Source organism: Penaeus chinensis, chromosome 37 (assembly GCF_019202785.1).
Source record: "Penaeus chinensis breed Huanghai No. 1 chromosome 37, ASM1920278v2, whole genome shotgun sequence".
NCBI classification, from domain to species: domain Eukaryota; kingdom Metazoa; phylum Arthropoda; class Malacostraca; order Decapoda; family Penaeidae; genus Penaeus; species Penaeus chinensis.
This window is the reverse complement of record NC_061855.1, coordinates 14,308,674-14,321,173: the sequence shown is the minus strand read 5'-3', so window position 1 is coordinate 14,321,173 and position 12,500 is coordinate 14,308,674. Positions and strand designations below refer to the sequence as shown.

At 38.3% G+C, this 12,500-nt stretch overlaps 4 protein-coding genes across 4 annotated transcripts in view; 3 read left to right on the top strand and 1 right to left on the bottom strand.

Moving 5' to 3' along the window:
- LOC125045251 (mediator of RNA polymerase II transcription subunit 9-like) overlaps positions 1-5,119 on the top strand; it is a 5,890-nt gene extending 771 nt beyond the window's left edge. The window contains exons 2-4 of the mRNA XM_047642441.1: positions 4,180-4,276; positions 4,570-4,711; positions 4,978-5,119. Of these exons, the coding sequence (XP_047498397.1) occupies positions 4,180-4,276; positions 4,570-4,701 (229 nt within the window). The 3' untranslated portion in view covers positions 4,702-4,711; positions 4,978-5,119. The remainder of the gene's footprint in view (positions 1-4,179; positions 4,277-4,569; positions 4,712-4,977) is intronic.
- Positions 5,120-5,525: 406 nt separating this feature from the next.
- On the top strand, positions 5,526-5,945 carry LOC125045252 (barrier-to-autointegration factor-like). The gene has a single exon (XM_047642442.1). It carries the CDS (start codon positions 5,673-5,675, stop codon positions 5,943-5,945), a length of 273 nt encoding a protein of 90 aa, XP_047498398.1. The 5' UTR covers positions 5,526-5,672.
- A 189-nt stretch (positions 5,946-6,134) lies between these two features.
- On the top strand, positions 6,135-7,036 carry LOC125045250 (protein YIPF3-like). Its single transcript, XM_047642440.1, has one exon. The coding sequence runs from the start codon at positions 6,138-6,140 to the stop codon at positions 6,813-6,815; it is 678 nt and encodes a 225-aa protein (XP_047498396.1). The 5' UTR covers positions 6,135-6,137; the 3' UTR covers positions 6,816-7,036.
- A 347-nt stretch (positions 7,037-7,383) lies between these two features.
- The window catches only part of LOC125045319 (mucin-17-like), a 42,270-nt gene continuing 37,153 nt past the window's right edge, over positions 7,384-12,500 (bottom strand). The window contains 6 exon segments of the mRNA XM_047642524.1: positions 7,384-8,577; positions 9,200-9,306; positions 9,726-9,905; positions 10,450-10,704; positions 11,059-11,160; positions 12,121-12,256. Coding sequence (XP_047498480.1) covers positions 8,538-8,577; positions 9,200-9,306; positions 9,726-9,905; positions 10,450-10,704; positions 11,059-11,160; positions 12,121-12,256 — 820 coding nt within the window. The 3' untranslated portion in view covers positions 7,384-8,537.

The window sequence follows — 12,500 nt, the reverse complement described above, 5'->3', positions numbered from 1 at the left end:
ATTGGGCATAGCACGTACGTACATGTCATGCCCGTAGGCATTGGGTTATACATTATACTGTAAGAATATAATCTCTAGCTTGGGAGCTCTGTCTCCTGGAACTCCCCTGGACACAACAGGATAATAAATAACAAAGTAACTATATTTACGGAAATGTAATGTAATGTCTAGTGACTAATTTTATGGGAGTTCCAGTGGTGTGTGTGCAGTGTGGAATTCTCACTCTACTCAGTAGAGTGCATGACTGATATGTGGAAGCTCCTGATGCTGAGTCTGTCCGACGCTTTCTCCTGCCGTGAATACATGGAGGATTCTTTGTTTCATGTGTGGAGATTGGGGGATTGTGACCCCTGCATCATACAATATGGTGACTGATTCAGTACTGTGATTACTGCAGAGTTTGAGAATTCCACACTGCGCATATGTGACCAGAACTCTTGAAAAACTAGTCAATTATAATTACATATTACAATACCATAAACGTAGCCACAGCGAAAAAATAAAAAGTATAACTTCAGTTTTCAGAATACCTTCATATGATGGATCACAACCTTAATGGTACTGATAGATTTGTCTCACCCTCCATTACCCATATATGTAGGATATTTGGAAACCCCAAACCCCCATATTCTTGGCCTGATAGCAAGGGAGGATATGAAAGATACCAGGATAAAATATGAATAATATACACAAAAGAGCCCTAGGATTATGCTATATCGACAAGAATGGAGAAGATCACCCAATTTTAGCTTAGTCACTCATCTTGTTTATGTTGCGAGGATAAATACTACACTTACCACACAACTCGTTAGTGACATGCTTGTCTTCATGATTTTTTGGCAATTCTTGGTCTGCTTCTCTATATTTATGCAATTAATGTGTTCTTTTAATGTTTTTATAATTCCTAAATGTGTCTTAACCCCTTCCCGACAGTTCACGACTATAGGCGTCATGACAATACGCTCGAAATGTGGCGTGCGGCTGTCCGCTGCAGCGGCACGCCAAACGCTCCGAGGCAGTGATTCGGCTTGATGTACCGAACTCACACACTCAAAATTGGCGCGTTGCCGTGGTTCGCCAGAGCGTAGAGTTTTTTTTTAGTTTACTACACCCATCACCAATGGGTTAAGATTTACTAATAAAGTTCTTTATAATCTGTGCATGCCTGTTTTCATGACTGGGAGAGCAGTGGAGGAGGAATATACATGAGTAACCATTCCAATTTGATATCTGAGCTCATTCAGTGTTCCCAATGTCAAAAAAAGTGATTACAGACAGCAATTCAGACAGTCATTGAATTATAAGAAAAGAGATGTGGTTTTCAGCAAGCAAATAATTTGGACCACATTTTATATTGATAGATAATTTGCAAATAACATGGGAGGGGTCCAGGCTGCATAACCCCTGGTTAAGGTAATTTTTGGCCATCGGGTTCCAGTGGGTTCAGGGGGTGGAGCCTCCTTTCTATGGGCATGCTAGGGGCTTTTGGTGGCATTATGGCGGTAGATTTTACTAAAATGTTGGTTGGCTGCCAGTAGAGTTTTTTGTAAGTTGGCACCTTGGTCCATAGGCTTTCAAAGATGGCAGACACTTTTCATCATTTTCTTTGATTAATGCATTTTTGTTCTGAATTCTATCTATTCTATTTTCCTGCCCTCCCCTGCTATTTGGACTATCAAATTAGGCTTGTTGATAGAAATGGTATGCAGATTTCCTCAACAGTTCAGTTGCACAAGGAACAATGCTCAGATTCATAGTTTTGATGACTTCTATCCCAAGAGTGCTGTCACTACTTAAATCAGGTTTCAGAAAAATTAATGATGTTAGCAGAGACCCCATCATTTAAGCTCATGCCAAACTGCCTCTGCTTCATAGTAATCTATCTTTCTCTTTTGTTTGTTCTCTCTCTTATTTATAAATTAACTTTCTTTTTCTTGTTTTTTGAATTATTAACCCTCACGATCCAGATGATACCATCATTTCATGAAAAAAATTGGCTTGAGGGGCAGGTGATATGAACATGCCATCATGGGAAAATTTGGCTGTTGGTCTGGGTGATGGAACTTGCCATCAGAAGTGTTTCAGCTGAAGGCTGGGGTGATGGGAAAGACTCGCCTTGAGTGCACAAAGCTCTTGAAGGGTGATTAGACTCATTTGGCATTTTTGAAGGGACTTATTACATAATTCCCATTGATAAACCTAAGCCATGACTGAAAGAGCACTGGCTCTAGAGAGGATACAACTTCCATGCTTAGGACCTTATTCCTGCCTGCCATGACTAGTGGCACAGTTTGTATTACAAAAAATTTAATATGAAAAAATGTAAATAATGACAGATAACAAAAGTTTACATATTATTGTTATTGCACTGAGTTTAGATTACATAGATATATGATATGGAGTCTGTGAAAGGAAAACAGTCTATTACCATCTGGATAAAGCAAATCAAATGACAAATATTGACATTGGAAAATGGCATAGAAGCTGAAAATGCTTATGCAGAAAAAGAGAAAATAACATTGCAAAGGGGAAGCATGGAGTCTTGTCACCTTACATGTCTCTGTTTGCACCCGGCCTACAAGCCGCACACCCATCAGAGTGTCTGCTCACGTAAGCCTAATGCCCGCATTTGGGCCACATGATGGCAGTGAAGCATCCAGATCCAATGGGTTAGATCTCCCTTTATCTCTTATTCTCTTCTGATAGTTTGATTTGTAGGGATCATTTGATTCATCATAATTTTGTGGTTCAAACTGATAGATGCCAGTTTAAACTTCCTTTGTTCTGTTGTCATCTATAAAACAAATTTTGTCTGAAAAATCAAGTAGCTCTGATGAAACATCAGTTGACTCTGCACTGGATAGAATTGCTGTACTAGCCAGTTGTTTTGGTGCAGTGTTATCTGGGTGCCCAAGTTTTTTCCTGGTGCAGTGTTATCTGTGCTGCCCAAGTTTTTTCCTGGTGTAGGGTTATCTGTGCTGCCCAAGTTTTTTCCGGGTGTAGTGTTATCTGTGCTGCCCAAGTTTTTTCCTGGTGCAGTGTTATCTGTGCTGCCCAAGTTTTTTCCTGGAAGGTGAATTTGGTTCCATGGGTGGATGCAGTCCTTGGATGATTTTTCATGTTTAATTCATCTGTATAAGGGGATGCTTACATTAATTAAAGAACTGATTTTGGATAGATAAAATTAGGATGTGTCATCACCCTTAGCTTATTCATAATGGGTAGAATTTCAAATAAACTTTGAGTCTAGGGTGCGATTGTGCTTCTCTGTGCCTTGGCTTTTGTTTGGCTCACGGCTAGGCACCTGAGTGGTTGTCTTGGCTCTAGGGCATGGGCTTAAATGTGATTAGACATCATCTGGGTTTCAATAAGATTAGTAATTCAATAGGAAGTGGAATTTTCAGTTTTCCTTTATCTTTTCCTCCTATCTCCAACTTTTTTTGGGAACACATGGAGAATCAAAAACCAGCCAACAATATTTTGGGATCTTGTGGAAACCTGGGGTTTGGGTTGGGGGGTTGGGTTCATAACACTCAATTTAAAAAGTGAGCTACGTTTAGTGTCTTAGATGATAAAGAAAATGTAGAAAAGGAAATCCCCAATCGAAGGTTTCTTTGCAAAAGATTTGATTCAGTGTTGAGTGAAGGAACAAACAAACCCTTTCTTAAAAGACTAAATGATCTGATTATGAACCAAAAACCTACCTAACCAAGGGCCTATCTTGAACCATCACCTTATTATTATATTCCACTAGCCGATCAAAGATCATGACATCAATAATAAAAAGTGAGTTGAGAATTATATCATAGACGATAAAGCTTTAAAAAGGAAAGCTCTGATCCAAGGTTTGTACATTGAATATTTTACCTGGCATTGTGCAGACAAAAGAGCCCTATCTTAAATACACAAAATATCAGCATGTGAAGAAAAAATCTGCCAGTAAAGGGCCTTACCCCTGGACCCCCTTCAGATTGTCATATTCCCCATGCAGGGGACCTCCCCTGCCTCCCCAAGAATCCTGTCATTTTCTAATATGCCTTCCCTTCCCTTCCTATAGCTCATTATATATATATATATTTTTTTTTTCTATCCCTTTCTTTTACCTCTAGACAAATGTAGGTTAAAGAAAGGATCTTATCATGTTTCCCTTTTTTTAAGTAATATTTTTCTCTCTTTCAGCTTGGAGAAGGAACAGACTGACGTTGCTCGGGTGTCTCAGGAGTCAAGCCAGAAGGTCCTTGAACTGCAGCGTAAGATCCAGACAGCTCGTGAGCAGGTGAGACAAACAGACAGGCAGGCTTATATTAGCTGTCAAAAAAAAAAAGGAGAGACTACAGAATGCTTGGAGTTTATTTTTGTCTCCTTTTTATTACTTCTCCTTTGTTGACTCTTATTCCTTTTCTTAATTCTCTCTATCGGCTTGAACTGAAATGGTGAGACTGATCATATATTTATTATAGCATGCATCTAATGCCTTGTATTCAGGATGATTTTCATGTAGTAAATAGGGGCAAAGTAAAGCCAATATTCTTATATTAGTATTCACATTTATCTGCCCCAACTCATCAGGTGAGAAAGCTGCCTGGTGTGGAATACAGTGGAGAGGAACAGCTCCGCCGCCTTGAAGCTCTCCGGAAGCAGCTAGCACTGAAGAAGCGACTCCTTTTGAAATACAAAACCAAGAGTGAAGCCCCCCACTAGTAACTGAATTGTTAGTGTTCTCTGATGAGCAAGGTTCAGCCTTGTTTTTGAAATGGTGATTCTGGATATACAAACTTGAAATTTAATGGTGACAGTGAAGATATAGCATGAAAATATCTCATCTAGTAGGATGATGGGTTATTTACCGTAAGTCTTGATGGGAATTACCCCTATGAGGATACCCTCTCCAAATCTTTCTATCTACCTCCTCCTTCCATTCCCATCAATTTTCCTTTTCATCTCTACAGTGATTAATGCTACATACCCCTTTTACAGAAGCTGAACTTGCTATGGTCTTACGGTATCTCCTAAGCCGGATCCTCAACAACCCCCAAGTTATTGAGAAACTTTCCGAGTCCTATCCCATCCGCCGCGCAGCCCAAATCACTGCTTATGCCCTGCAACGTGGAAAGGTTGCAGCATCAGAAGCACTTGACTCAGAAGCAAGCAAGCGTTTGCAACAGTTTCGTCAGGATTTCACACAGGAAGTAAAAGAAGGTTTCAAGAAAATTGAGGAGAACAAAACCAAGAAGTAAAGGAGTCTTGTGAAAGGTACACTCCTCCTCCTTGAGGATTTCTTTTGCAAGCATAAGTATCAAACCCTAAACTGTCTCATAACATCAGCATGCCTGAGGGAGCTGCAAACACTTTACCGACCGATGCTGAAAAGTCGACTGAGGAGAAGAAGCCCAAGTGCAAGGCTTGCTGTGCATGTCCAGAAACCAAGAGGGCACGGGACGCCTGCATCATAGAGAATGGCGAGGAGAATTGCACAGAACTCATAGAGGCTCATAAAAAGTGCATGAGAGAGATGGGATTCAACATTTAAGAGTGAGCTTTTGAGGTGTATTGTTAGTGGATTCAGGTATCCTTTGTGCAAGGCGTGAAGATAGGTATTGTTCTTTAAATTTTGTAGGTCCGAAACAAACATCCATAGAAATCAAAGTTAGTCTTGGGTATGATTGGTAACAATGACAACAACATCGCAGAAGCATACACTCTTTGTGGCAGAGCCGATGGGGGACAAACCTGTGACTGAACTGGCAGGCATCGGTGAAGTCCTGGGCAAACGGCTGGAAAACAGGGGATTTGACAAGGCATACGTTGTCCTTGGGCAGTTCCTTGTATTGAAGAAGAACCGGGAATTATTCTTAGAGTGGCTGCAGGATTTGGTAGCTGCCAATTCCAACCAAGCATCTGAATGTTATCAGTGCTTGGCTGATTGGTGCAGCGAGTTCTTGTGACGAGTCCAAGGTTGTAGCGAGTTCTTCGGGATATCCCACTTCCTAATACCATTGTTTTTTGACTTTGTGGACAGTGGTGATTTGTCTTCAAAGATTACTGTTGCTGATAACTAGGGCAACATTTAATAATCACAAGGTAGTTCAGCCATTGTACTTAACTTTCTCACGCAACAGGGACAGTTAGAGTCAGCCATGTCGCACAAAGGCCACTCAATTGTCACAATAGAGTCTCTGGACTCAGGCTTTGAGCCACGCACATATAAGCAGACATCCCCATTAGATTATTTCACTGACACACTGTTGCTTGTGAGACCATACTTCAGGGTGGCCAATCGTAGACTGCCGCATAGAGTCCTGTCATCCATGGCACCCCCTTTGTTTTTCCCAGAGTTCAGACGCGTCTACTCTGACCTGAAAGGCCCACTGTTGATCATGGTGTCCTTGGCCTCCATTCTTCTTTATGGCCTCTACAGCCCTGAGCGGACACTGATGTGGGACATAGCAGCAACAGCAAAGCTAACTGTGGGATATTGGCTGGGTCTGTCTGTATTAGCCTTCTTCCTGGGATACTTTTGCCAGACAAACCTTACGCTACCACAGTTCCTCTCCATCACGGGTTACAGCCTCACTGGCCACTGCCTTGTGCTGCTCATTGCTGAGGTGCTGCACCAGGAGGAGAACCATGGAGTTTTCTTCTTTCTTACAACAGTTTTTGGGGGGCTTGCCACAGGGAGGCTCGTCATTATCATCCTGGCTAGAACGCCTGGGCCTGCACAGCGTCTTGTGATGTGCTCTGTGCTGGCCTGTGTCAATCTCATGCATCTTATCTACATCCACTTTGCTTGCATGAGGAACAAGTTTCAAATTTGAACATACATACAGTTTGATTTGATTTTTTTTTTTTTCCACTCACAAATGGTTAACAGATTTTAAATGAACTCTGTTTCTTGATTTTAATTAATGCAAGAAAACCTTTGTTGATCTTGTTATTTGTATAAAGGACGACTGAACATTAAACAAACACTTTGATGTAGTTCTGTCAGGAAAGGACTTTGTAAATATATGGAAAGTAATAAAAAGAAACAATTCTTTGTCTAGAATTTACTTGTACACAAACCTTGTAGTTCCCTTAGGTGACGCATGTTATCATGCATCCAGAACATTAGAAAGCCATGATGAAATTTAGTTTCATTTACAAAATTGGACAGTTTCCAGAATTTGGAGTAATTCCATTAATAAACAGTTGATTTATATGTGTTCATCTATTTAATCCTGAACTTTGATTCAGATGCTAAACATGATAGCATTAATCAAATTTTCATTCTTCACTTCTGTTGTTAATGAATTCAGATTCATAGTTAAATATAAGTTTTCTTTACAGTGAATGCAACAAACAAAATTCACACATCTTAAGGGTCAGTAAAGCAAAAAGATAAACATCAGTTCAATTTTTTATTATTTTTGTAAGATTTGTTTTGGTAGTGATGATGACGAGGACTGCAGACATGACTAGAAAAAGAAAAGAAAAGAAAAAAAAATGGAAACACATTAATTAATTCACAATATATACAGTCTGGGAATCTTTACATAAAAAGACCTCATAAGCTTTCTTTTAAAACAGATGTCAAAGAGAATTATGACACTGAAGAATTGCATATCGCTCAAAGAGAAAATGTTTAAAATGGAGACAAAAAAGGTTATCAGATCTCTCGTGTAAACATCTGAATGATGGATAATTATGATGATAATATATGGAGCAACCATAGACAGAATAAAATAAATAATACCAGATTCAAGAATATGTAATAGAGATAATCATATAGACAGAAGACAGACAGTAGGTAATTAGAAAGTAGACTGACAGGTAGAAGGGAACATGGCTAATGTAATGTAAGACACATTACAGGTACAGGATACTGCCATATACAAACTTGAGCTTTGATAATGACTGATGATTCATAGGGTTAAAACAGACCACGCACCTAATAAAACACTCCTAGTGAGAGACTTGGGGTAAAAATAAAAAGTTAAAACATATGCAAATTCAATAACAATCCTGATTTGTCAATATTGTACAGAGAAAAATAAGTAGGGAGTGAAGACTATGCACAAAATACTGACCGAATTTTATATATAATAAAACATCTCAACAATACATATAACATGGTTGTAACAGATTTTCATCACAGACTTGGAAAGACATAAGACTTTTGTGTTTGTTATTTGCTCTACTTCAGCACTTGGATTCTATTGTCATTACTCTTTTTCTCTCTTCTTGAGTAGCCTCTACACTACTGCCTCAAAAACCTCATCCATGCTGGAAAAAGGTGACCCTCTTGTATACAATCCCCTTTGGCTTCACACATCACATATGCCACAGGGGACTTCTCATTTCCTTATACACAACTTCACTTTTCATGGAGGCCTGTTCACAGTTTGTTCTCTTCACATCTCTTCCATAGTTCAAGTGAGTGATATGGAAAAAGAATGAATAAGTTTCTTTTGCAGGATGTGATGCTTGTTAGCCTCCATGTTGCTGTAGATGCAGGCAAAGAGACGTAATTTCAGACCAGGTTGACCTTAGATGGAGTTTCAGGTCAGGACAACAGCTTCCCTCATCGCTCCTATCCACCTGTAAAGAAGTGGGAAACATTCTGTTAATTTCATGATTTCAATTGAATTCAGTTATGACTTTAAATGGTACTGGTATCATCATTAATAAGTACTACTATAAGCATTAGTTAATACTATTATTATTATTCACATATGTAACCATCTACCATAAAATGAGTTGAAATATGCATGTAACCTTTTCAACTAGTAGGAATAATAGAAACTTCTAGTAAAATATGGTTAGCACATGATTGCACCAGTGATATTTATACATCTGATGTATTTAACCTTATGGTTTAAAGTGCTACCATATAGTTTTAATACATCTGTTTTAATTAAAAAATAATAAAAGTCAAACATTCACAATCTCTTTCTGGGGTGAAGGGATGAACTGAAATGAATATTTATAAAATCTTCCTTAGTTGTCAAAAGCATTTGCAAGTAAAACTATCCATCCCTTCTCCATGTTTCTGGTCACAGTTTATAATAGTATAAAATACTGTTCATGCACATTTCTGATGCATAAACATTTTGAACATGAGAATAACAATAGAAAAACAAATATGATTATCATGAATATAATTAACAATATATCACAATCATCAACTATCTATCACAATCATCAATAGATTAATACTTACTTCTCGGCTAAGTGCGGAGTGTCGGCCTGGAAGACGAGGGGAGGCTGGTTGCAATGTGTCAGCTGGAAGACTAAACAAGCGTCGATTCCTTCCGTCATCTCTCGATCCTGAAAGAGAAGTGCAAGAGATTATATAATAATGAATAATTCATTAATGTCAGTTAAAAATATAATAAAGATTGAAATAAGCCATTTTAAGAACATGATCAGGAAACAAGTCATGAATATGATAATGAATAAGCTTTAGAACTTTTTAGAAACTAGTATAAACTCCATGAGTAACAGGGATTTCAGGAATAAAAATCAACTAAATGAGCAAGTACTTAAGTGTTCATCATTTATTGAGATACCTGTAACTTCCAGCAGAGTTCCTTAATCCCAGTTAAAAAAAAAAAGCTCTTCCCTACCTCCTTTACACATAATACCTTAACAGAATGTACTCACCTCAGACTTACACCTGAGCAAAGCAACACTTTATAAAATATCATAAAACGTTAAAAGATATTATAAAATAATATCTGACATACCTGTGTTGTTTCCACTGCATACCCTAAGACAGGGAAGCTCTGCAATGCACACACATCTTCTGGTGCTCTATACTCATACAGAACTCTGTCTTTAAGGACAAACCAGCCTCTTCGCCATGACCTTCTGACCATCATCCTAAGGTAACCGCACATCTGAGAAGCCTCGTCACTTGCACACACCTAGAATATCACGTTCAGATAAAGGACATGAAGGGGAAGCTGAAGAAAAGAGAGAAACAGATATGTTTGCGTATATCAATTAGACTGGTTGCTGACATATTGAAAGAAAGGTTGGGAAGACAGAGGAAGTGGAAGAGATAGAGGGAGAGGAATAGGGAGAGAGAGAGAGGGAGTGGGAAAGGGAGAATGAGAATGAGAATGAGATAGAAACATACATAGAGAAGATGGAGAAGGAGAAGGAGTGGGAGAAGGAGGGAGGGGAAGAAACAGGTAGAAAGGATATGTATGTATGTATGTGTGTGTGTGTGTGTGTGTGTGTGTGTGTGTGTGTGTGTGTGTGTGTGTGTGTGTGTGTGTGTGTGTGTGTGTGTTGTGTGTGTGTGTGTGTGTGTGTCTGTGTGTGTGTCTGTGTGTGTGTGTCTGTGTGTGTGTGTGTGTGTGTGTGTGTGTGTGTGTGTGTGTGTGTGTGTGTGTGTGTGTGTGTGTGTGTGTGTGTGTGTGTGTGTGTGTGTGTGCGTGCGTGCATTTCTGTGTGTGTCCTCACCTCCATCAGCCTTTCAGGCACCTTCTTCCTGGTCTTGTTCCGGTTGCTATCTCGAATTCCCCTCTTAAACTGAGCCTTGAGACTTGAGACTCTCCTTATCCTTGCCTCCTGTGTGTCTTCAAGAGTCATTGAGCCCTCATACTTGCTCTCAAAGTCCTTCTGCAGGACTTCGAAGCAGGTGTCACACACACGAGCCACCTGATTTCTCTTGTACTGGAGTGGAGCTCGGTTGGAGGAACAGTGGTCACACACAACCTGGGTTCATGGAAAATAAAATTAAACACTTGCTTTGGCACATCCTTCATTAAAACTTCATTCTTATTTGTATACACTGCTATACACATCTATCTATCTCTACCTCCCCAATATCTTGTTCATTGTACATACATACATACATACATACATACATACATACATACATATATATATATATATATATATATATATACATATATATATATATATATATATATATATATATATATATATATATATATATATATATATATATATATATATATATATATATATATATATATATATATGAAAAAAACAAAAAAATTAACAAAATTTAATAAAAATAGTACTACAAAATGAAATCCTCCTAACCTTTCCACAAGCACGGCAGTGGTGTCTGCGGAAAGTGAGGGTGAACTCAGCTGTGCATTGCTGGCACATTGTCACTCTATAGTCGGGGATCCAGACAGGAGCCTGAAAAGGAGAGGAATTGTATACATTTTTGAGGAATATGAATAAAATGAAGAGAGAGTATGTAAATTTATGAGAAAGTGAGTATGCTGAATGGTAAATACTGAATAATAAATCATCATATGTTTGTGTTGTAATTTAAAAGATGTGTACCATTTACTTGACTCAATGCCACCAGAAAAATGCTCTGCCCATTTTAGAATTTTTTGTGAAATGTCTCTGCACAAAGATGGCTCTGCAAGTGCTTAGCCACAAAGGAGTCAATTAGTAGACCTTGTGACCTTACCTGATTTCACCTTTCCTTGAGTTGGCAAGAAAAAAGTATTTTTTACTATGCTATGAATATTGATAGTGTTATTTTTATCATAAACATTATAATTACTATAATGTTATTGACATTAGTAACTGCAATATAAGATAACATGAAATATTTTCAAAAATCAAGGAAAAGGGTAAACAGGTGAGACAAGTAGTATTCATAATTGGCTCATTGGTGACTTTGTACTTATGGAGCCATCTATGTGTAAGAACAATTAAGAAAATAAACTCACAGTGGGCATGGCATGTACATAGATGCCACACCAGTTGGTTTAGGGTTAAGAGCTTTTACAGTAAAAGAATTGCAAAAGTTGTCTAAAAAAAAAAAATGATAAGTGTTCTTATTATATACTTTCAGTGATATATAAAAAATATATAGCAACATGTATTCATTTAACTGTATTACAGTGAAGATAGTTATTAATCTGTATTTTTCTAGCTTTATTGCTGATAAAATCAAATGTAACTTTTTTTATCTTAATTCTTTATTTGTATTCTGGAAGCACTTCTTAGTAAATATTATAGATGTACAGTGATGGTGTCAGCATGGGGTAGAAGGAGAGGGCCAATAGTATAGCCTATCACATGCAGAATGTTACCCCTCTTTTTATGTTTTAAGTATCATCATTACTAGAGGTAACCTACCTGTTTGCCCAGGGTAGAGGTGGCTGGCTGTTGGTAAGTAGGCATCTTTGCTTGCAGGAACGTTGAGCGACGTGAGGCATTGTCCTCTATAGCCTCACGTAATGCTTTGATCCACTCATCTCGCTCCTCTGCAGTGCTGGTAGAGGAGCGGTGGGGTAATTGTACAATGTTAGAAGGTTGTACCAGTCTATTTGTCTTTCTACATGACTCTCTCTTGTGATGGTATTAACATGCAGGTAACTAATCTAACTAAATCCAACTGAGTGTGCATTTATGTTCATATGTTAAAAGCCTGTTACTTGAACAGTTCTGAAAGTAGTTGTTCAGTCTCACACATAATAATTGTTATTTATAAAAAATAGTTGACTTTAAAATGAAAT

Coding starts and splice junctions, on each gene's coding strand:
- LOC125045252 (XM_047642442.1), top strand. CDS start 5,673: ATGACAACAACATCGCAGAAGCATACACTCTTTGTGGCAGAGCCGATG.
- LOC125045250 (XM_047642440.1), top strand. CDS start 6,138: ATGTCGCACAAAGGCCACTCAATTGTCACAATAGAGTCTCTGGACTCA.